Source organism: Elaeis guineensis, chromosome 13, assembly GCF_000442705.2.
Source record: "Elaeis guineensis isolate ETL-2024a chromosome 13, EG11, whole genome shotgun sequence".
In the NCBI taxonomy this organism is placed as follows: Eukaryota; Viridiplantae; Streptophyta; class Magnoliopsida; order Arecales; family Arecaceae; genus Elaeis; species Elaeis guineensis.
The window spans coordinates 66,763,566-66,787,113 of NC_026005.2; the positions used below are offsets into that span (position 1 = coordinate 66,763,566).

The window sequence follows — 23,548 nt, forward strand, 5'->3', positions numbered from 1 at the left end:
TAATCCTGATCACGAGTGTCATTGCAGTTCTCTTACCCAAGTATAATGTTTCTCTGCTTTCTTACATTATGCAACAGCACAAGCATGCAGCTCTAAATTGCCCATCCAGAGCCTGAAAAGGTTGGTTAGAATTGTAGCTGAGAACAGGCGTGAGAAAAAACGGGCAACAAAAAGACTCCAATTAGCAAGGCCCTTTTCAACCATCATCAGTTTAAAACAATAGAGTGAACTAACTAAAGGTGCTGGTTGACAATAAAAGGAAAATTTGAGGGCCTTCCAATTTCCCTGCTGCTAATTTCCATAATTGAAATGATTGTTGGCTGAATCTATCCCCAACACCAATTAGCTTGCACTGCTGACATGCCAGTTCAGCTCAGAAAGCAATATATACATTTGATATTAAAAGTAACTTGAGGATTCATTCCGAAGGATGGAGTAGAGTTTAACATATATTAAAAATATGCGACAGAAGACCCCAGACGTAACGCGTGCAGCAGCTGGCAATTGCGTTCACAAAATATGATCCTCTAATGGTTCCTGAACCGATACGCTGCAGGTTAAAACAAATTTTGAGAAGAAAATAATATGAGCAAAGCAATATGCTCCTAAAGCAGCTGAATTCACTGAATTAAGGGCACATCAGGTGGTTAAATTTGCAAGAACAGACCATTTGAAACGACCAATAGCAAAGGTTAAATAACCAACAAACACATGGCATTTTGCTGGTGGGAATAAAAAAAATAAAAAAGAACAACTTGCAAGCTTGATGATTATAATGCAAAAACAGCTAATTGGAAAGCAATAGTCATGTTTGTAACCCTCCAAGCTACCAACAAATGAACTATACCATTTGATCCCTAGCTTATATATATAAATATACACATGCAAATATATAGATGCATATATACATATATAGATACATACAGACGCGCGGGCACGCGCACACAAATATACATATACATATATATATAAACACATACACACAAACATACATATATAGACACACACACACATATATACAACACATACATATATATACATATATATAGACACACACATCCATATCCATATATATTATACACCATATATATACCTATGTATGTATGTATGTGTATGCATACACACACACACACACATACATGTGTGTGCACGCCTGCCCATATACATATACACGCATACATACACACAAACACACACATACACTAACACACACACACGTGTATATATATATATATATATATATATATATATATAAATAGATAGATAGATATGTACGCATACATACATGCATACATACATATGTGTGTGTGTGTGCGCGCGCGCGCATGTATGTATGTGTACATGTATGCGTACATGTGTGTGTGTGTGTGTGTGTGTGTGAAGAATACGAGTAAGGAAAATGTTGACAGCTACCACAATGAAAAACTGAGAAAAATAGCTAAAATAAATTGGAACTCAGATTGTACAAAAAAAATACTGATATATGTTGTAGTCATACTTCACTCAACTAAAGAAACTAATACAGCCTGATACAAATGAAACTATATATATATATATAAATGGCATGATCTCCACAAATTTCTGAAAATTATGCAATCCAGTGAGATATCAAAACATCATTTGAAACAGAGCTAATCACAAAGTAGAACATAAGTTTTAGCTTGTAGGAGTAAAACCAATCTTCCAAGGAATAATTACACTCATTCAAAAGAAAGAAAAGATGTTCAACTTTGACCCAAAATGATTAGGTAAATTAAAAGTAAATCAAAATGTCATGTTACAAAAACAGAGACAACAATTATTTCATTTGTTTCAGGCATTATCATCATGCTTTTAACAAAGGTACACGATCCGAAGGTTCCAGATTAACATTATATCATGATCAAAATATAAGGAATGATCTACATCTGATAAACATAAAAATAATAAGCTAAAGGAAAAACCTCAAATATAAGTGACAGAAAACAGTCATGTTGTTCGTCAATTAATGTGACAAATTGTAGTGGATAGTGGTTATATATCTGGTGACTTCTCGCCTCCCTTACAATCAGAAAAAGAAAAAGATTAGTGATTATAGCATAACAATCTATTCCAAGATTTTAACTTTAAGAATTGACCATTGTAGTAGGACATCTACAGACGAGGGAAGGTATTTTACCACTGACACTGTTATAAAAGGTATTGTAGAATCCATTATAATTCCAGGCCTTTTCACCTAATCTAAGTTCACATTTTTCACAATAAATAAAACGATTACATTGGTTAGTTAAGAAGTAACACCACATTATCCTTATGCTTGATACAAAGCCAAAAAATATCAGTCTTTAGATTCAACCAGTGCCTTCACATCTTTGACCCCATAGTTCGCCTACTAGACAATATCACCCTGTAACAAGTGGTTCTATACCGGAGAAATCAGATAGCAAACCAAGTAGTATTGGGGATGTAATGAGCATTGGTACCATGAATTAACCTATATAAACACTACAGCAGCAAAGTAGTGGTACAAATATCGAAACTGGTACTGTAAACCATTATATATAACAATTACTAAGAAATAATCTGGGTTTAACTCGGACAAATCATCTTCTATATCGGAGGACATTTCATGGCAGAAATTTAAGATGGAAGCCTCCATGCATCCAAAGCAAGAATAAGATTTCTGGGATCAGTAAACCAAAGCGCACATATGCTTTCTTAAGGAGAAAAAAACTGCGCATCAACAAAAACGTATAGAAAGCATGTATTAAACACTGTTCGATATTTGAAATGGAGCATCATGGAAGGCTACTTCTTAAAAGAGATCTGCCAAGAAAAGTTCTTACGCCGGAGATGCAAATGGAATTTTCCTACCAGGTCTGGTCAGGATATAGATTAATGGTTTCATAAATATAAAAGTCACCAAGATTCAAGGGAGAGTGGAGTTGTGCTTGAAACATGTGCTTTTCCAAAAAAGCAAAATAATATTGCTATTTTTCAGAGTGTCATACTCATTAAACTGCAGAAAGAATTTACTCTAAAAATCAAAAATAATATAAAAGCAAGTTTCCAGTCAACAAGCTGGATTTTTGTCTATTTCTATTAAAGAAATGAATAGTTTTGTGCTCTCTTAAGTAAGCATAAACCAAGTGATATCAGATATGGGATAATATTAGCCAGTTCGGTTGGTGCTATGGACCAGATCTTAAGTTTCATGTGTTGATGCTGAATTCCCATAAACATATAGTACCAATGCCCTCATATGTTCCCTTGGAGTCAAATCCTTCTCTTATCAAATCGTGTTCCACAAGTTTGTTAAGTGGAGTTGATGTTGTTGTTGAGGAATAATGCTAACAAACACTTAATAAAGGCTACCATGAGATGGAAACAGAATGACCTTTATTATCAATCTGTTACGCTGAACAAAGCTTCTGATGAATAGTGATGAAATTTTTAAGTAGAATTTCTAAGCCAAAAGGAAACCGAAGTTGTGGGTAGAACTAGCATTTTATTTACTGTTATTCTATTTCACTGCCTTTTCATTAGTAAATTCTACGTCCTTATTCCTGAGGCACAGGACATGTTTTCACCTAATTAACTATATTTCACAGATAGATGTAGCATGCTACTAACACTCAATCACTAGTTTGTTTTTCTCAAGAAAAAAGAAAAAATTCAAAATAGTTCTCTATCTCTCTCTCTCTCACACACAACTGAAAATCTAAAGCTGCAGACATCTTTCAATGCACGCATAGTTAGTAAGCACAAATTTGTACATGGAACTCAAAGCACTATGATACTTCTAATAAGTTAATAAATTATGGAAAAAGGGGAATATACATCAACATATCTAACTCACATTGGAGACCTCTTTATACAAGTTTGGAATCAAGTAACATGCACACAATTAAAGAGATTATGACAGAGTACCACTTGAAAATTGTAACAGAAAAAAAAAAAAAAAAGAATAACAGTATATGGAGAGAACTATGCTTGCTTGGCATTTTCATAAAACTCGATCCTTTTCGTACTCCCATTCAAATTGTCTCAAAATCAGATATACATGACATAGTTAGTATGCTTTATTAAGTATGACTGGAAGTGGGCTCGGGCCGACCTAAGGCCCATTGGACCGGTCTGACTATGAGCCGGACTATGGGCTATGCCCAAGAAGTTTCAAATCGGATTTAGGCTTCAAATTTGAACTCATATTTCCAGCCAGGCTCCGATAGTTCTTCAACCCGGCATGAGCTTGAGCACGAACTAAGCCCACTAAAATTAACAACAATAAACCAAATAACACGGCCAATGACAACCCTTCACCCCTTGGCTCCTACCCAAGCCCCCCATTCAACTCAATCCTACCACTTATTCGCCTGCACCAACCGATTCTCTTTCATCCCTAACACCCCTGCCCTTGCCATGGCTCCTACATAGACTCTGACTGCCTCACTGCATCCCCGAAGGAGCTCTCGAATGACCCCACCCACCTCATCTTCATCAACAACCCCACCATGGCCAATGAGCACTTTGAGTTTGGTGGTAACTCCATCTGCACCATCAAGTATTCCCTCCTTCCTCCCCTGCAACCACTTAGAACAATTCCACCGGAGGAGGCGGCAGCTAGCAGCAGCAATGCTGCAAAGACTAGTGTCATGAGGGGCAACAAGGTGGCGGAGGGGAAGCTAAAGGAGAGCTTCTTAATTGTGAAGAGGTCGGAAGACCTATGGGCGGACTTCCAACAGTCGATGGCAAAGATGGTGGTTGGAGAAGATATACGAGATTGGCCCAATCAAGCTCGGGTCAAGATTGGACCTGAACTTTTCAAAAAAAGATTCAGGCTTAGGCCCTGCACAAAGCCCAAAAAAATTTTGGGCCGGGCTTGTGGTAGGGGTATCATCCAGACCAGCTCGGCCCATTTCCATTCCTAATAATAAGCCTCAAATACAAGTTTTAACTTAGAGATTAGAAACTTAAGAAGTTTGAAATTAATTCACAAAACCATGTGATCTAGCAAAACTGCACAATTCATCCAAAATTCTAGCAAAACAAGTACCCTACCCACAAAAAGATCCCTTCCAATTCCTAGTGAACATAAATAGTTGCTTTAAGAAAATTTTTAAACAATCAATATCAAGTTTCATATGGATCTGCATGTCTGTTAAAATTTATTAATTTAGTAATAGATTAAGAAGTCATAGAAATTGCATTTGGGGTATCTAATTGATTAAGTCAATTGCACATGTTTGGTGAACAAGTTTAGCTTTAGCAGCAAGAATCATTGATTTAGGGTAGCACATTGACAATGGAATTCCTATAATATTGAACCTACTCTCACCTTTGAAGTACTTCCTTACTCTAGGAGTTAATAAAATACCCACTTTCCTCCACCCGCACTTGCAACTACACCATGTAACTCTGCCACAAACCCTAGGAGTTAATAAAATACCCACTTCCATCTACCCGCACTTGCAACTACACCATGTAACTCTGCCACAAACCCTAATCTCTCTCTCTCTCTCTCTCTCTCTCACAAACATATACATATTTGCATTTTTATTACTATTATCACTTTCCAAAACTAAAACTTGATAATCCTTCCAATTTTAAGGAGCTAATACTTGGTCTTTAAAAGTTGTTTCCCTTTATCCTTATGGATTAAAAGTTTAGCTCTATTGGGAAGCCAAGAATAAAGAGAGAGACAAATCTTTTGTCAAGTAGTGCTACCACCAAAAAGACCTTCCTCATAAATGCAATGAGGACAATTTTTTCGAAATAAAATGTGATGCAAAATGAGATATGGCTGTTTGATCACTGAAATGTTCAGATTCAATTTATACTACTAGAAATTCTGCATATTCAGATATCTTTTTGAGAGTACTTACATCCAAAGCATCATTTCTAGAGGGTCTTGTCACTATTTTTTTCATCAAAACTTTTTGCTGCATTTAGTGAAAGACAATAATACACAATAAATTTATAGGTCAGTAATCAACTACCATAAAGACCATTTAAAATGCAATTTTACATGTATCGAATACGTGAGAGCAAAAGAAAAAAAATAAAAAATGAAAATACATACTTAAATGATCGCTGAAGAAACAACACAGAAATAAATGTTACATAAAATACAATTACATCCAACAGTATCTCATTTTGGAAATAGGCATAACATAGAATCCAACTAATTAGAATATTTAACGACAATTCCTAAAGGTAAATGAATACACCGCTGATTTTAGTATTTTAAAAATGTTAAGCCTTCCTTGAAAGCTGCAAACTTCATCTTGACCAAACCTAATGTCCCATACATCAACCACATTATCAAACACTACCACCATTCCAACACCAACATGAAGATGTCCTACCTTGCAAGAAAAATACATCCAACACCAGAAAAATAGGGAGCAGAGGTTTAAAAAAGAAAGAGAAAAAAAAATAGGTGCACACACCGTGATTAATTAATGTACCATTTACCAGAAAACAGAAAACACAGCGGCCCAAACCAACCCCAACCCCCGCCACGCGAAAAAAATTTCTAGCTAGTCAAAACTATTGTAACCTGTAATCTAGAAGTCTCATGATCTCTATAAAGCCTCTCCTATAATTTATTATCATAAGTAGACTAAATATAACACAGGAATCCAAAACAGGCTGGCAGCTCCGGCCATCGCTGTTTATATACTTAAAATATTGGATGACATAAACCACAGAACAGTATCATGAAGCGATTTTCTACTCAGGCATAACATGAGAAGCATGGATAAATCTAAGAGTTGATTCTTTCTTCTCCCTTCTTTTTCTCATTTTTTGCACCCAGGAAAGGGGGGAAGGAACTTAAAACTAGTCTTAATCGGCTTTAAAAAGTGAAGAACTTCCAATAGAACGCACATCAAAAAAATAAAAGCAAATCAAGGTGATACAAAGTTAAAAAATTCACCTCTAATTCACTAGTTTGTAGGCTTAAGCCTACAAAGACAGACCTCCACACCATTATTTATCAAGTTCACCACACGTGCTTGAAAGACCTCAGGAACACCATCAGTAGCATCAGCATCCTTGGCTGTAAAGGTTATATAAAATATCACACCAGAAACAATCCGCATGTTTACCTTGACCACCTCCACAAGCTCATAATTTGTTCCCTACAAGAAATTTTTTCCATATGGAAAGCGAAATTTCAAGAAAAAGGAGAAAATTTCTTTCATCTTTTGAGCTTTCAGCTTTAGCATGATGGTACATCACGATATGTATAGAGAAGTGGATTAAAGGAAATAAAGGGATAGAATTAAAATAAAAAACATACATTATCGTTATTGTACTTCTTTAGGGCCAACTCTGAGAAATCGGCACATTTTCTCCAGTCCTGTGCTCTGGGTCCTTCCAAGTCGAACTTGCCCCGTAAATGTGCTACAAGGTTACAAACCAATAAATCACCATCCGAATCCTCTTCCCGTTCCCCATCACAGTCAAAGAGCTGTAGAATAATATATGCACGTACATGATTGAGGGAACAGGAAAAGGAAAAAGAAAAAAGAAAAATCATAAATATTGAGGAGAAACATTAGCGAAGGACGGATTGACGGAGAGGATGCATGGATCTTCATATGCTTGGTAAAATTAATATGGAGCAGAAGGAGAAGCATACTCGGGATAAGATAAAGGGAAACGCTAGGGTTAGGGTTTGGAGAAGCATCGGATCGCTTTAGATTAAGATTAGATGAGACTAGGAGATTAGGGTGAAAGGATTTAGATCACGTACATAGTTATTGCAATAATATTCCTCGGCCATGTCACAACCAGTGGAGTCCGTCCTTTCTTCCCCCGATCCGTCGCTCACCGACTTCCGGTTTTCCTCGTCTGATCCTTCACTCATCAATTTCTGCTTTTTCTCCGGTGGTTCCGGAGAAGCCCTGTCCGTGGGGGGAGAGGATGGGCGGAGGAGGCCATGGAAGGAGGCTGAGAGATGGAGATCGAGAGAGGGGACGGAGAGCTTAGGGTTCCTGAGAGCCTTTATCGCGGGTGCGGCCCTGGATGCGTTGTCATTTAGTTATTTATTTATTTATTTATTTTAAGTTCGGTAGCGTTTGGTTGCTGGGAATAAGGTGAAATAAGGATTTATTCCATCTTATTCATCCTTATCCCATCTTATTTCCCAAAGCATGAACGGCAATAGGACCCGCGGATTTTACAATTTAAATCAAAAATACATTAAACACATCTTATTCCCTTTCATTTGATTTAAGTTATTTTATATTTCATCGTGAAATAATTTATTTTAAAAAATAATGAAAAATAATTTCATTTATTCTAATTAAAAAATAAGCTCCATAAATTTTCAATCAAATATAAAATTAAAATAATAATAATAATAAATTAATATTTTAAAAAATTAATATTTTTATTTTAAAAATATTAAAATGATTGCCAAATACTGTGGAACAAGAGAACTATATTATTTCAAAATATAGAATCAAATTAATTACAAGAGATGCCTGCTAGCTGTACAAAAATAAATAAGGATGATTAAATATATAAAATAAATTGTAGAAAATCACAAAGTGTCCCTAGATAAAGAGTAAATAAAAAATATAAAATTCATGTCAACAAGGGAGAGAATAATCAGAGAACTAAAAGAAGCTTCTACACCAAAACTTCCTACCAACCAAAGATAGATATAGGCTTCCCAATCCCATTAGAAAGTAATGAGTATACCCCATCATCAAGGATAACATAATACCAATAAGATCCCGAAAGCAGCTATAAATAAGTTTTAGGATCCATACAGTAAAAGTGTGGCAATTAGCTGCATGAAAATTAATCACAGAAGATTCTAGTGTAAAAGATTTGTGCAAAGCACCAAGATTAAGAGCTGAGTTTCTAACAGAAAATACTGACAACATCTCATCAAATGGGATAATATAGTATCAACAGGGTCCTTGAATGCAGCCAGATATAGGACTTAAGACACATGTAATAAAGCTATACCAGAAAATAGAATGGATAGCAAAATTTTCATCCGACATAAATAATTGAAGGCTATCATGTGGAGATAAAGGCCCTAGCATATTAATAGAATAAGCAACCATGTAGAGCCATCAGCATATGCATCAGTTGGCAATAGGTAGTAACTGCAATGGGGCTTCTGGGCACCATAGGCAGAAATTTTGTTAAAATATTCACAACACCGATCGCAACACAATATCAGACTCCTTATAAAACTAATAAAGGAGTCCAAATTCTCACTAGAAATATCAGAAGTAACAGCATATGAGAGAGAATGAGAAACCCACGCATATGTCCATACTAAAATACTGATGACAAAAGAAGCATGTGGAAATCCCTGTTTTACAACTGATATCTGCACAACAATAGTCTATTGTAAATTCCAAAAGAAGCCATGGTTTGGAAAAGAGCCACACATCCGACCTGAAACCCAATATCGATTTCCTCATTGGGGCCCACTATTTATATAGTAGAAGAATAATAAAAGGTGAAGCATGCATTGTGACTTAGGAGAGCTCTAGATCTAGAAAATTAGTTTGTATCTAAAGGGTTTGTTCTTTTATGGATAAATATCATAAAAAGGTTGATCAATTTTTTCATTGACCAACTTACTCATGTTCTCATGCTTTTCAAGATGAGTGAGTTACTTTACCATGAGTAATATTTATCCGTAAAATGAAAAAAAATTTACCCATTCAGGAGGTAGTTAAATCATTTTTCTATCGGTCAGTAAAGTAGGTATTTAATGCTATACCTAAAATACACCATCCTCATTTTCAATGTTTCCATCATTCAATGCTTAACTTAGTCAAATCTAAAAAGCATAAGGGATATCATGAAAAATATGGATAAATTTTACCAACTTATCCAGAAAAATAGTAATGTAAAAGAACATGAGTAACAAATTCTGAAGCCATTTTTTCATGTGTAAAAGAATATAGATAAATTATTTTTCTATCTAAATATTGTTTGAAAAATATTTATTCGAAAAAAAAAGATTCTCAAATAAATCTTTTATCTACAAAAGAATGGAACCAAAAGTGGAGACGATGCGAGCGAGATGGCTTTCATCGTGCTTGCAATCGGAAGAAATCATGAACAGCGAACAATATGGAACGTTACAGACTCTATTAAGTTATTGTTTGAGATATTCTGTCACCAATGTTGTCGTCAAAATATTTTGTCATCTTAATAATACAACTTCGGGAACAGCTCCTTGAGGTTGGAACAATGACATTTTGGTTGGACTATCCATTTGATATTTAGATGCTAAGCTTTTGATTATAAGGACTCGATGATATATTTTGTAAACTCAGGTTAAAATCAAATGGTGACTTAACTAGTCAAATTTTAGGACAACAAGGGTTCCAAAAACACCACTCAAGTATTAAACATGCTCCCACTAGTGTACCACTCCTACATGATGCCCAAACTAATTACCATGCTGATTATACTTTTTTTTTTAAAATAGATATGCCAGTAATGGCATCACCTAAAGTCAAGTCTCTTAAACATTGAAGATTGTTAATAAGCTCAGCATGAACCCTCAACTTTTCAAAAAAAAAAAAAATCAGGTTTAAGCTCAACATAAAGCCCAACAAAAAAATATTTGGGCCGAGCTTGGATAGGGGTATAGTTTGGACCAGCTCGGCCCATTTCCATCCCTAATATTAAGCCTCAAATGCAACTTTTAACTTAAACATTAGAAACTTGTGAAGTTTAAATTAATTCACAAAACCATGTGATCCAGCAAAACTGCACAATGCATCCAAAATTCCAACAAAACAAATACCTTACTCACAAAAAGATCCCTTCCAATTCCTAGTGAACATAAATGGTTGCTTTAAGAAAATTTTTGAACCATCAATATCAAGTTTCATATGGATCAACACATCTATTAAAATTTATTATTTAAGTAATAGATTAAGAAGTCATAGATGTTGCATTTGGGGTATATAATTGATTAAATCAATGGCATGAGTAGCTCTTATAATTTATAGACTACAAATCAAAACTAAAAGGAACAACATTTAATCAAAAGATAAGTAAAGATATATTTTGGTGTACAAGTTTAGCTTTAGTAGCAAGTATCTTCAATCTAGGGTTGAACGACAATGGAATTCCTATCGTATTAAACCTACTCCCACCTTCGAAGTACTTTTTTACTTCGAAAGTTACTATAATACCAACTTTCCTGCACCCACACTTGCGACCACACCTACACCCACCTCTGCCACAAGCTCTAATCTCTCTCTCACAAACATATACATATTTGCATATTTATTTCTATTATCACTTTCCAAAACTAAAACTTGATTATCCTTCTAAATATAAGGAACTAATACATGGTCTTTAAAGTTGTTTTCCTTTATCCTTATGGATTTAAAATTTAACTCTTTTGGAAAACTAAGAACAAATAGAGAGACAAAGTCTTTTATCAGGTAGTGCTTTCACCAACAAGACCCTCATAAATGCAATAAGGATAATTTTTCCCAAAGAAAATGTTATGCAAAAGTAGATATGGTTGTTTGATTAGTGAAATGTTCGAATTCAATTTACACTACTAGAAATTTTATAGATTCAGATAACTTTTTTAGAGTATTTATATCCAAAGCATCATTTCTATAGGGCCTTATCTTTTTTTTTCCCCTCAAAAATTTTGGAGGAATTTAGTGACAAGTCAAGAATACACAACAAATTTATAGGTAAGTAATCGACTACCATAAAGACCATTCAAAATGCAATTTTACACGTATCAAATATGTGACCACAAAAGAAAAAAATAAACAATGAAAATCTATATTTAAATGATTACTGAAGAAATAACACATAAATAAATGTTACGTAAAATCCAATTACATCCATCCATATCTTTTTTTGAAAATAAACATAACACTGAATCCAACTAATTACAATATTTAACTACAATTCCCAAAGGTTTATTACTGCACCGCTAATTTTAGTATTTGAAAAATGTTAAACCTACCCTATACATCAACCATGTTATCAAATAGTACCACCATTTCAACACTAACAAGAAGATGTCTTATCTCGCAAAAACAATACATCCAACACCCAAAAAATAGGAAGGGAGTAGAGGTTAAAAGAAAAAAAGAAAAAGAAAATAGGTGCGCACATGGTGATTAATTTGTTGGAAGATGTCTGGCCAAGACACTACCTCTCAGGACCATTTCGATACTGTATGTCACAGCAGAAAGAAAGAAGAAATAAAATAGGAACAATAAAATATATGGATCAGCTCAAAAATGACTGGCCTTCACGGGGCATGCAAACTTCACTATGAGAAAAGAGAAAAAATTATAAGAGGAGATCACACTCTCAATCCTTGTACATCCTATCTCTCCCTCACAAGAAGCTCTCTCTCACAAAAGCTCTCTCTAAGAGGACTCTTTGAACCCCTGAAGTGACTACTATCCGCTGTCCAATAATCTGCATGAAGCCCCTGCTCCAGCTCCTCTTGATGCCTCATCGCCTCTATTCTCGAGTTCTCTGCCGAACTACCGCTCACCACAACCTTCTGTTGTGTAAACAGGCTTTTTATAGCCTTAAAAACATGGTAGAATAGGATATAGTATCCTACAGCATCCAGAAAACTATCCAAAATCGTCGGATCATGACTAGTAGCTCCCCAAGCCGTCCGATTGCGACGTGGTCTACGAAATAGCCCGTAGACTGTGAGAATCGAGCGAGAAACACCATTCGATCCATGGTGGATCATGAGAAACCTATGAGAAATAGTCTCTCAATCCACACGCCTGCCTATGCACTGCCCGATCCACCATGGATCGGGATACCCAGGCACTGAACCTGCACGCGCACGCGCATGGGCTTGGGCCGCACCCGCACGCCTGGGCCTGGGCCGCACACCACACGCATGCGTCTGGGCTTGGGCTACACTCTGCATGCTAGCACATGATTAAACCTAATTCTTCTCAAGACTTCGATTTGATCAAGTCCATAGCCTTGAACCTAACCTAAATTCATTTGAGTTTAATTGGACTCATAATTATGAGCCCAAGAGAATTTGATTAAGTCAATTAGTTGGCATAATTATCCTAACATTATCTCTTCTTTATCTCCTAATCATCTCTAAGTGTGAATATGGAATAGATGGAAGATTGAGTGGTACATCTTTTTCTTTTTGAAAATTATTAGGTGCCATATCTTAGAGGGCCCCACCCCCTATTATGTGTCATGGCATGGAGGAGAGAGAGTGGGGTCCATGCCCCATCTTTTATGGCTAGAGATCTCTTTGTGGGGCACCAAGAGTTGACGCCCCAATTACCTGACATATATTCTCATGATGCCTCTTGTACATGCTTAAAGGGGCTGATTAATTATCATTTATATCTGATTTTATTTGACATAAATTAGATTAAAAAAATAAAAAATTTTTATGAAATAAAAATCTATTTTTTTAAGATAATTGGATTCCTAATATGTGTCAGGACAGTGTCTATATATAAAGAGTGGTCTATAGGGTTTCATAGGATGAATTTTTTATCAACAAAACTCTCCCTCTCTCCTTCTCCATGCTTCCTCTCATCATTTTCTTCCTTTCCATGCCTAAAAACTAGATGCTCTCTCTTCTATATGTCTAGAAGAAGTTCTGGTGACTTAGAGATCAAAGATCGAGGAGAAGAAGAAGAAGACTGCAGATCAAGGGGTTGATCTCACATTAAGATCAAAGCAATTGATCAAAATCTTCAAGGTTAAGGTTTTTCTTGAGAAGAAAAATTTTCTATGAGAAGAAAAGTTTAAGATTGATCCTGATAGATATCCATAGAGATCGGATATGTGTGCGGCTCCATCTTCTACGAATCCGAGATTATCAGAAGCGGTGAATATCTACCCGCATCAAGGTAATGAGATCTAATCTCATAAATTTTTTTAAATTTTAGATTGATTATATATAATTTTTTTTAGGCTTGGATATGTTTAAATTTGATATCTTGCATGTGGGGTTAAAAAATTTAATCTGATTTATTTTTCACTGCTTATTTTTAAAATTTTGAAATCTACACATGCTGCCTACCCGATTTTCTAACAGTGGTATCAGAGCCCAATTTTTTTGAAAATATATATGATCTAGTTTTTAGATTAGATCTGAAAGTTTTAATAATTTAAAATTAATTTTATGCTGATATAAGGTTGTCCTAGTATAGGGTTTACCCTCTATACTGCAAAGATTGTCCTAGCACAAGATTGATTGATTTTAAAAATTATTTTTAAATAATTAAATTAAATCTTTTAGATCTAAAAAATTAGTATATATGATATATTTAATTTTAATTTAGATATAAAATTAGAATGATTAAAAGCTTACATCAAATTGATATAAGGTTGTCCTGATGTAGGATTTACCTCCCATATTATAAAGGTTGTCCTAGTTTGATGTGAATCAATTTTTGAAAAAATATTTTAAAATATTTTAATCATTATTTTAGATCTAATTTTATGTATATTTCATATGTATAAATTTAGTTTTAAATCTGATATTTATGTATATGTGATGCATATTTGATTTAGATCTGAAACTACATATATTCGATATATGAAACTAGGTTTAGATCTGAAACTACATATATTCGATATATGAAACTAGGTTTAGATCTGAAACAGTTTCTAGATCATAAACCACTAAATGCATGCAATGAAATATAATCTAAAAATTATTTTTAGATCTAAAATTGAGTTGTTGCATGTGGGTATGGGTCGAATAAATTAGGTCTAAGTCCACAAACTGCAATTAGGATTTAATTAATTAGATCAGGCTAGAAACTATTTTTGAATTTGAGCAGTTGATTGAACCTAATCAATGGATGATTAGGATTAGATCAAAAGAGCTCAAAGTTAACTTTAGTTGTAGTTGGTCACATCGATTCATATTTTGATGTGAGTTGATTGACTCAAGATCGAATTTGGCTCAGTGGTTTGGGTCCATTTCAATAGATTAATCTAATCGATTCTAATCGATCAATTTGGTGTCTAAGGCAAGTGTTAAGATGGTGGTTATTTAATTGGTTCCGTTATCTGATCTGATCAATTTTGATTAGTGTCTAAAGAAAGCAATGGAGGGACCCCTACGCATCTCAACTTACCTGATCATATTGGGAGATTTAGTTTCATGTTAGGTTACTTGTTGACTCGAGTTCACCTATGCCAACTAGGCTGGTTAGACATATTGATGTGCTGACCTAATTTAATCAGTCAGATGTCAGATCTACTGATTTAGAAGAGACTTAAACTCAAATCTTCTCATTAAATATTAAGTCTAGAGATCTTCCATCATTGTAGAGATGTAGGTGCCTTCCTGGTGTTGATTGTTCTCGACTAGTTACAGTAGTTCGGTTGCATCGAAAAGGTACAATCACTCTATTGATATGTGATGTCTCGGGGTAGAGATGGAGTTTGGCCCAATAACTATTAGGTGAGGATTCCAATGATAGCTTTGTGCCTGCTGGTGAACGATGGGTCTGACTTAATTAAGAAATGTACCAATAACTGTTAGGTAAGGCCACAAGACTTAGAGACCAAGCCTACTGCATCTTGCTTAGTGAAGCAATGGATAAAGTGTTGTCCATTCATTGGTCTGTACTCATCAATAACTGTTAGGTGAGGTGTGTATAGATTAATGAGATCGCAGTATCTACTTGAAATCGATCGCATATAGATTTCTATTTCTCCATCCGAGGAGTGTGGGAGATTCGAAAAAATAGTAGGAGCCCTAGTTTATTTTCAAAGTCTCTAGAACAAATAATATTATAAGTATAAAAATCTAACTAGAAACTGTTCTCTCTGCAGATAATCATGTCGAGTTCAAATCCTTTAGCCCAAATCCTCGATACAAATAGGTTGACCAGTATCAATTACAAAGACTGACTCTATAATTTAAGAATTATTCTCAATTCTGAAAAACTCATCTATATCTTCGATCAGGAAGTGCTTGAGTTACCTGGTCATCCATCCACTGATCAATGACCTGCACTTGAGAAATGGATGGATGAAGATAACAAGACAAAGTGCTACATCTTAGCATCCATGTCCAATGATCTTTAGCAACAGCATGAAGACATGAGGACTGCCAAAGAAATGCTGGTTCACCTGCAAGAGTTGTATGGTGAACGAAGTCGCATAGCTCGCTTTGAAGTCTCTCAGAGATTTTTCAGAGCGAAGATGCGTGATGGACAGTCCGTCAATGATCATTATTTGACAATGATCAAGGACATAGAGGAGCTTCAGAAGCTCGATATGAACATGGACAAGGAACTGCAGGTGGATCTGATCCTCGAGTCTCTTTCTAACTCATATGGGCAGTTCATTATGAACTACCATATGAATAAGATTGATGCCATTTTGTCAGAGTTATTGAATATGCTGGTGACTACAGAAAGGCACCTTGAAAAGTTCAAAGAGCACAGTTCTGGCTGTGGAGCGGGCTTCCTCTAAAAGGAAGTCTTCTTTCAAGAAAAAGAAAAAGCTTACAAAGAAGCAGAAGAATGAGGCCAAGCTCAAGAAACAGGTTCCAAGAAGGCCTACGACAAAGAAAAATATTTCATTACAATGTCGAAGGCCATTAGAGAAGAAACTGTCTGGCCTACCTGGCGACTGTCAAGAACAGAAAGAAAGATGGGCCTTCTGAAGGTTCGTCTGAGTTACTCATTATTGAAACTAATCTAATGATTTTTTCTTCTTCTAGTTGGGTTCTTGATTCTGATTCAAGTGCTTATTTATGCACTTCAATGTAGGATCTTGAAGAAGTTAGAGAGCTGAGGGAAGGCGAGATCACTCTTTGGATCGATAATGGAGCAAGAGTTGCTGCTGTGGCCATCAAAATCTATCCTCTGTGACTACCATTAGAATTTAGTTTATTTTTAAAAGACTGTTATTTTGTACTTGTAGCCAGTAGAAATTTGATTTCTATCTCTGTGCTGGCACAGGATAATTATAATTTTTATTTCAATAAAGACATGTGTTCTATTTATTTTGAAAATAAACTTTGGCACGTGCTTTCTTGATTGACGGTCTTTACCATTTGTACACCAATGCAAGTATAAACATTAACGAGTAAATAGTAAATGCCGTAGGGTCTAAGAGATCTAGAGATAGAATCAGCCAAAAGTATCTGTGGCACCTTAGGCTAGGCCACATTAGAGAGGATAGACTCAACAAATTAGAGAAAGATGATCTTCTTGGACCATTAACTTTGAGTCTTATCTAGTCTGTAAATCATGTCTTCAAAGAAAAATGATCAAGCTGTCCTTTATGGGACAAGTGGAAAGGGTCACTGAGATATTAGCTCGGGTACACACTGACGTGTGTGATCCATTTGATATAGAAGCCAGGAGTGGCTATATCTACTTCATAACCTTTATCGATGATTATTCATGACATGGGTTTGTGTATCTGATGCATCGAAAGTCTGGAGCTTTTGAAAAGTTCATAGAATTCAGGCATGAAGTAGAAAAATAGATCAAAAAATCCATAAAGATTTTTGATTAGATCGAGGAGGAGAATATCTTAGTGGAAAATTTCAAGCCTATCTCAAGGACAATGGCATAGTCTCACAGTGGACACTTCCAGAATACCTCAGCTCAACGGGAGATTGAAAAAGGAGAAATCGAATCTTATTGGATATGATTCGATCCATGATGAGCTTCATGAATCTTTCTAACTTTCTTTGGAGATATGCTTTGATGTCTGTGATTCATCTCTTGAATCAGATTTCTTCTAAATCCATTCTTACCACACCATATGAGTTATGGCATAGTAAGAAACCAACTCTTGGGTATCTTAAGATTTGGAGATGTCCGCTCATGTCAAGCGACAGCAGGCGGATAAGTTATAGACTAGATCTTTTAGGACTCATTTATAGGATATCCTAAGAAAACTATGAGATACTATTTCTATCTTCCTGAGAATCACAATGTGATTGTGAGCCGTCATACCGTATTTCTGAAAAAATAGTTTATCCAAGATGGAGGCAGTGGGAGAAAGATTGAGCTCGAAGAGAAAGTCTCTTAAGAGCATCTAGTCCAAGAATCTGAACCCAATAATGAGCCAATAGATGTGATACCTCCTCCACCTCGTAAATCAAATAGGGTCTCCCGTCCTCCTGAAAGATACTTGAATATTCTTATAAAGGATTTAGAAGAAGTGTTCCTTATGGGAGATAGGGACATTAGGAATGATCCCAAAATCTATAATGAGGTAATGTTAGATATAAACTCTGAGAAATGGATGAAAGCGATGAAGTCAAAAATTGACTCCATGCATTCCAACCAGGTTTGATCCTTAGTAGATCTACTTGAAGGTATTGTACCTATTGGAGATAAATAGATTTTTCAAAAGTAAGATTGGGTCAGATGGTAAGGTAGAGACCTATAAGACAAGACTAGTTGCGAAAGTTATAGTCCATGTGAAGGCATCGACTATCATGAAACTTTTTCATCCGTAGCCATGTTGAAATTTATTCGTACTCTACTTGCTATAGCAGCATTTCATGATTACGAAATTTGACAGATGGATGTGAAAACTACCTTCCTAAATGGATATCTTGAGGAAGATATCTATATGGAGCAGCCTTTGGGTTTCACGTCTAGTGATAGTGGTCACAAAGTCTGTAAGCTGTAAAGGTCCATATATGGACTCAAGCAAGCATCTTAGAGTTGGAATACTCACTTTAATGATGTGATCAAAATATTTGATTTCATTCAAAATGAGGAGGAGCTATGTGTATACAACAAGATCAGTGAGAGTGCTGTCACATTCTTCATATTGTACGTGGATGACATCCTTCTGAATGAAAATGATATTCCTATACTGAAGTCGGTCAAATATGATTGTTGAAAGAGTTCGCCATGAAAGACCTAGGAGAAGCTTCCTACATTCTTAGTATAAAGGTCTATAAAGATAGATCTAAGAGAATGATAGGACTCTCACACATATGTATATAGAGGAGGTGCTGAAAAGATTCAACATGAAAAACTCCAAGAGGGGTCTTTTGTCCCTTAGACATGGCATTTATCTCTCCAAAAAGATGCATCCTGACACACCTGAGGAGATCCAGCGCATGAGCAAGATCCCTTATGCTACGGCAATAGGAAGCCTCATGTATGTCATGTTATATACACGTCTTGATATAGCACTTGTCGTGAGCGTCACGAGTAGATATCAGATGAATCCAGATGAAGAACACTGGATTGCTGTTAAAAATATCCTTAAGTACTTGAGAAGGACTAAAGATTTAATGTTGGTCTTTGATGGAGGATCGGAGCTAAAGTTGAGAGATACACCGATTCAGACTTTATGTCTGATATCGATAATAGAAAGTCTACATCAGGATGTATCTTCTTCTGTAATGGTGGTGCAGTTAGCTGAAAGAATTTCAAGCAGTCGATCATTGCAGATTCGACCATGCACATAGAGCGGCGATTTCACATCATACGTAAATATCTCGAGAAGAAGTTCGTCGAGGTGCAGAGAGTCGACTCCGCACTGAATGTGGTGGACCCACTGATCAAACCTCTCAGCCAGCAGAAGATCGAAGCTCACATTGTGAAGATGGGTCTTAGGTACATGGCCAACTGGCTTTAGGTCAAGTAGGAGTTTGTTGGATTTGTATCCTAGAAACTAATTGTTGGCTGACACATTATATATTTTCAGAGTCTAAACCTGTACTTGTAATACTTTTATTATAAATAAAGGATTTTTTTATTTCAATCATGTTTATGTGTCCATGATTTATCCTAAAAATTAATAAAGATGATTTTTGTATATTCTTAAAGAGTTAAAAATTTGAGACATACATTAATTAGTGGTTAATTTCTAAATGTTTCGATCAAAAGATCATCACAGAGGACAGTGATCAATCCATTTGAGATCGATACATGGTTCACCTCTCTTATAGGCAGATAAGTCTTGGGTCTGCAGTGTAGAGATACTGGGGTAAAGGTGCAGATAGTTGTTAGAGAACAACTTGCACTGAGCATGACCAACACGAGAATCACATGAATGTCTACTCATTCGTCAGTAGTCTTCTCGATGCTGCAGTGGTGTAAGTGGTCCTTTGACCTGCGGTGACATTGGCTATTCGTGGCGAGGCTACTGGATTTGACTGTACGTTCTCTTGGTCCCTAGCCATTCGGACCCTTGCTGTATATGTTGGCTTCAGTAGGTTTCAGATTCGCTGTTTGGAGTAGGATGCACTTAGATGGAATCTGTCGATCTTGATAAAAAAGAAGAAGTCCTATGTGATTTGTAAGATTGAGTTCAGAAAGTCTTTGACCACAGCAAGTGTGAATACTGAAAAAGAGTTTTCATAGAATTCACAAATGAACTCGAGTCGAGCCAATCTAACATATGACTAACGATAGAATTTGATGAGTTCTCCATGATTTCTGTCAAGTTGGGACTCACAATAGAAGGACTGAATCATACGATGACTGCACCTAGAATTCATACTTTTATTCTACTAGATTATCACTATATACTGCTAGGTGTCACTGGTGGATTGTGAGACTCATTGGGCATTATTTTGATGATCAATGACTCTCGAAGGGTAGAATTAGAAATATTTCAATCCATCGAAAAGAGTTTCGATGATATTGTGATAGAGATCACAATATATCTCACTACCAGATAGAATGAAACCTATGGGATCACACATTAAGAGATTTAATCTCAAATTTGCTAATTGGGCTTATGAAGTTCCAATTGGATTAGGGTTTATTGAAATCCTATTAGGTTTATGAGAATCATACTAGCACACGGTTAAACCTAATTCTTCTTGGACTTTGATTTGATCAAGTCCATAGCCTTGAACCTAATCTAAATTTATTTGGATTTAATTAGGCTCTTAATTATGAGCCCAAGAGGATTTGATTAAGTCAATTAGTTAGCATAATTATCCTAATATTATCTGTTCTTTATCTCCTAATTATCTCTAAGTGTGAATGTGTAATAGATGGAAGATTGAGTGGCACATCTTTTTCTTTTTGAAAATTATTGGGTGCCATATCCTAGAGGGCCCCACCATCTATTATGTGTCATGGTGTGGAGAAGAGAGAGTGGGATCCATGCCCCATCTTTTATGGCTAGAGATCTCTTTGTGGGGTGCCAACAATTACCTGATATATATTCTCATGATGCCTCTTGTACATGCTTAAAAGGACTGATTAATTATCATTTATATCTAATTTTATATGGCATAAATTAGATGAAAAAGTTAGAGGATTCTTATGAGATAAGAATCTATCTTTTTAAGATAATTGAGCTCCTAATATATTTCAGGACAATGTCTATATATAAAGAGTGGTCTCTAGGGTTTCATATGATAAATTTTTGATCAACAAAACTCTCCCTCTCTCCATCTCCATGCCTCCTCTCATCATTTTCTTCCTTTTCATGCCCAAAAGCTGGGTGCTCTCTCTTCCACATGCCTAGAAGAAGTTCTGATGACTTTGAGATCAAGGATCGAGGAGAAAAAGAAGAAGACTACAGATCAAAGAGTTGATCTCACAGTTAAGATCAAAGGAGTTGATCAAAATCTTCAAGGCTAAGGTTCTTCTTGAGAAGAAGAATCTTCTACGAGAAGAAAAGTTCAAGATTGATCTCGATGAATACCCGTAGAGATCGAACACGTGTGCGGCTCTATCTTCTATGAATCCGAGATCATCAGAAGTGGTGAATATCTACCCGCACTAAGGTAATGAGATCTGATCTCATAATTTTTTTTAAATTTCATATTGATTATATGTGATTTCTTCTGGGCTTGGGTAGGTTTAGATTTGGTATCTTACATGTGGGGTTAAAGGGTTTAATCTGATTTATTTTTTACTGCTTATTTTCAAAGTTTTGAAATCTACACATGCTGCCTATCCAATTTTTTAACACCTCATGCAGGGAATATCTGTGGCCTATTAGCATGGCTTGGACTGGTCGGTGTGGCTTGTCGGTGTTTTTCTCTTTGTGGTTTCTCTTTTGTCGCCACTTTTGTAATAGAAATATGGCTTGTAAGAAATAAAAAATTATTTTCTCTCATGTCTTTCTTTTGACTCCCATGCGATTACCATTGTTGTGCCTCGTCTAATATCTGAAAGGTCCTCAACTCGTTTATCCATTGGTGGCTTACTCAAGTGTAGGCTTAGGATGACATTATTTCATGTTGGTGATGGCTCAGATCGGAGACTTCATCATTAATGCTCTCTCAACTTACCTATGCCGAGTAGGGGCATCACACCAAAGTCGGAGATGATCCTCGTAGTCAATGATGCTTTCACTTCACTCACCTACGAGCGAGTAGGGGCATCTAGTAGAAGTCGGATATGGTTCTCACAGTCGATGATGCTTTCACTTCACTCACCTATGGACAAGTAGGGGCATCAGATCAAATTGGGGATGATTCTTGTGGTCGATGATGCTCTTACTTCACTCGCCTATGGATGAGTAGGGGCATCGGACTATAGTTGAAGATGATCCTCGTGGGTGATGATGCTTTCGCTTCACTCATCTGTGGATGAGTAGAGGCATCATATTGAAGTCAGAGGTGATCGTCACAGTCCATGATGCTCTCATTTCACTCACCTATAGGTGAGTAGGGTTATTGGACCAAATTGAATGCGATCCACACAGTCGACAATACTATTGCTTCACTCACTTACGGGCAAGGACGGACATCGGATCGAAGTTGAAGGTGATCCTTGCAGTTAATGATGCTCTTGCTTCACTTGCCTGTGCACGAGTAGGGGCATCAGACCTGAGGTGTCATCGGCATGATCCAGTCATTGGAGTGTTGATGTGGGTCTCGGATCTTGGGTACCTATAATGGTCGGGAGGACTCTGCCTTGACAGGAGTAGTGCATGCATGCTTCCATGCACACCCTTGCTTGCTTGGGAGTCCTCCCCCTTTCCCACTGACATGCCACTCCATCCGCCTTGATCCTCCTGATTGCCTAAGAGGTTGATGGATGTGTCGGGCAACTCATCTAGTGATGTTTTGAACGATTCAAGTTTGGCTCAATCAAGGTCTCTTAGGAGAGTAAAGGTCGAGTTGCAAAGTCAAAGCCATCTTTCTGCTGGCGGCTGGCTCCCTGGAACTCGCCTATTTGGCACTGCAATTCTCAAACCTTCATCTTGCTCTCATGCAAGGAGTGACATCATCGTGGGGGGAGGATTAGAGTGGAGTCCTCCTTGGAGGACTCCAACAATCAATCTCATCGATAGTCTCCTCAAGAGCTTCAAGGATGTCAGAGCAAAGGGCACGAAGCCTGTTCGACTAACAGCGATCTTTGATGTGAGGACTGGGCTACATTCATATGCTTCTGCCATTGTTCAGATCGCTTTGCGTAGGTTCGACGGTCTCGCAGGGATAGAGTCGTCAATGGAGCTTGCATCCCTCTTGCATCTCGAGGGAGTAGCCATCGTGCAGCAACTGCGAGTACTTGGACTTACTTTGCTGGGATAGCAATCAAGTCTGGATGGATGGTGGCAGTCCATCGAGGAGCTTGCCACCTAATGCACTGTCTGCTAGAATTGTTGCACG

The 23,548-nt window shown here is 36.5% G+C and overlaps 1 protein-coding gene across 1 annotated transcript; it reads right to left on the bottom strand.

The window, feature by feature from the left end:
- Nucleotides 1–253: 253 nt before the first annotated feature.
- Nucleotides 254–22,936, bottom strand: LOC105036151 (uncharacterized). Its single transcript, XM_073247238.1, has 6 exons — nt 22,887–22,936; nt 22,664–22,762; nt 7,742–8,009; nt 7,286–7,456; nt 6,920–7,124; nt 254–550 (listed from the first exon to the last, which is right to left on the bottom strand). Exons 1-5 carry the CDS (start codon nt 22,934–22,936, stop codon nt 6,930–6,932), a joined length of 783 nt encoding a protein of 260 aa, XP_073103339.1. The 3' UTR covers nt 254–550; nt 6,920–6,929.
- Between the last annotated feature and the right edge of the window lie 612 nt (nt 22,937–23,548).

What these genes read in the sequence shown, in the direction of transcription:
- LOC105036151 (XM_073247238.1), bottom strand. Translation starts at nt 22,936, where the DNA reads ATGGAGTGGCATGTCAGTGGGAAAGGGGGAGGACTCCCAAGCAAGCAA. An exon ending in GGACTCCCAAGCAAGCAAGG is followed by an intron (nt 22,763 to 22,886) that starts GTGTGCATGGAA and finishes ATGACACCTCAG; the next exon opens with GTCTGATGCCCCTACTCGTG. An exon ending in AATATTATTGCAATAACTAT is followed by an intron (nt 7,457 to 7,741) that starts GTACGTGATCTA and finishes ATTATTCTACAG; the next exon opens with CTCTTTGACTGTGATGGGGA.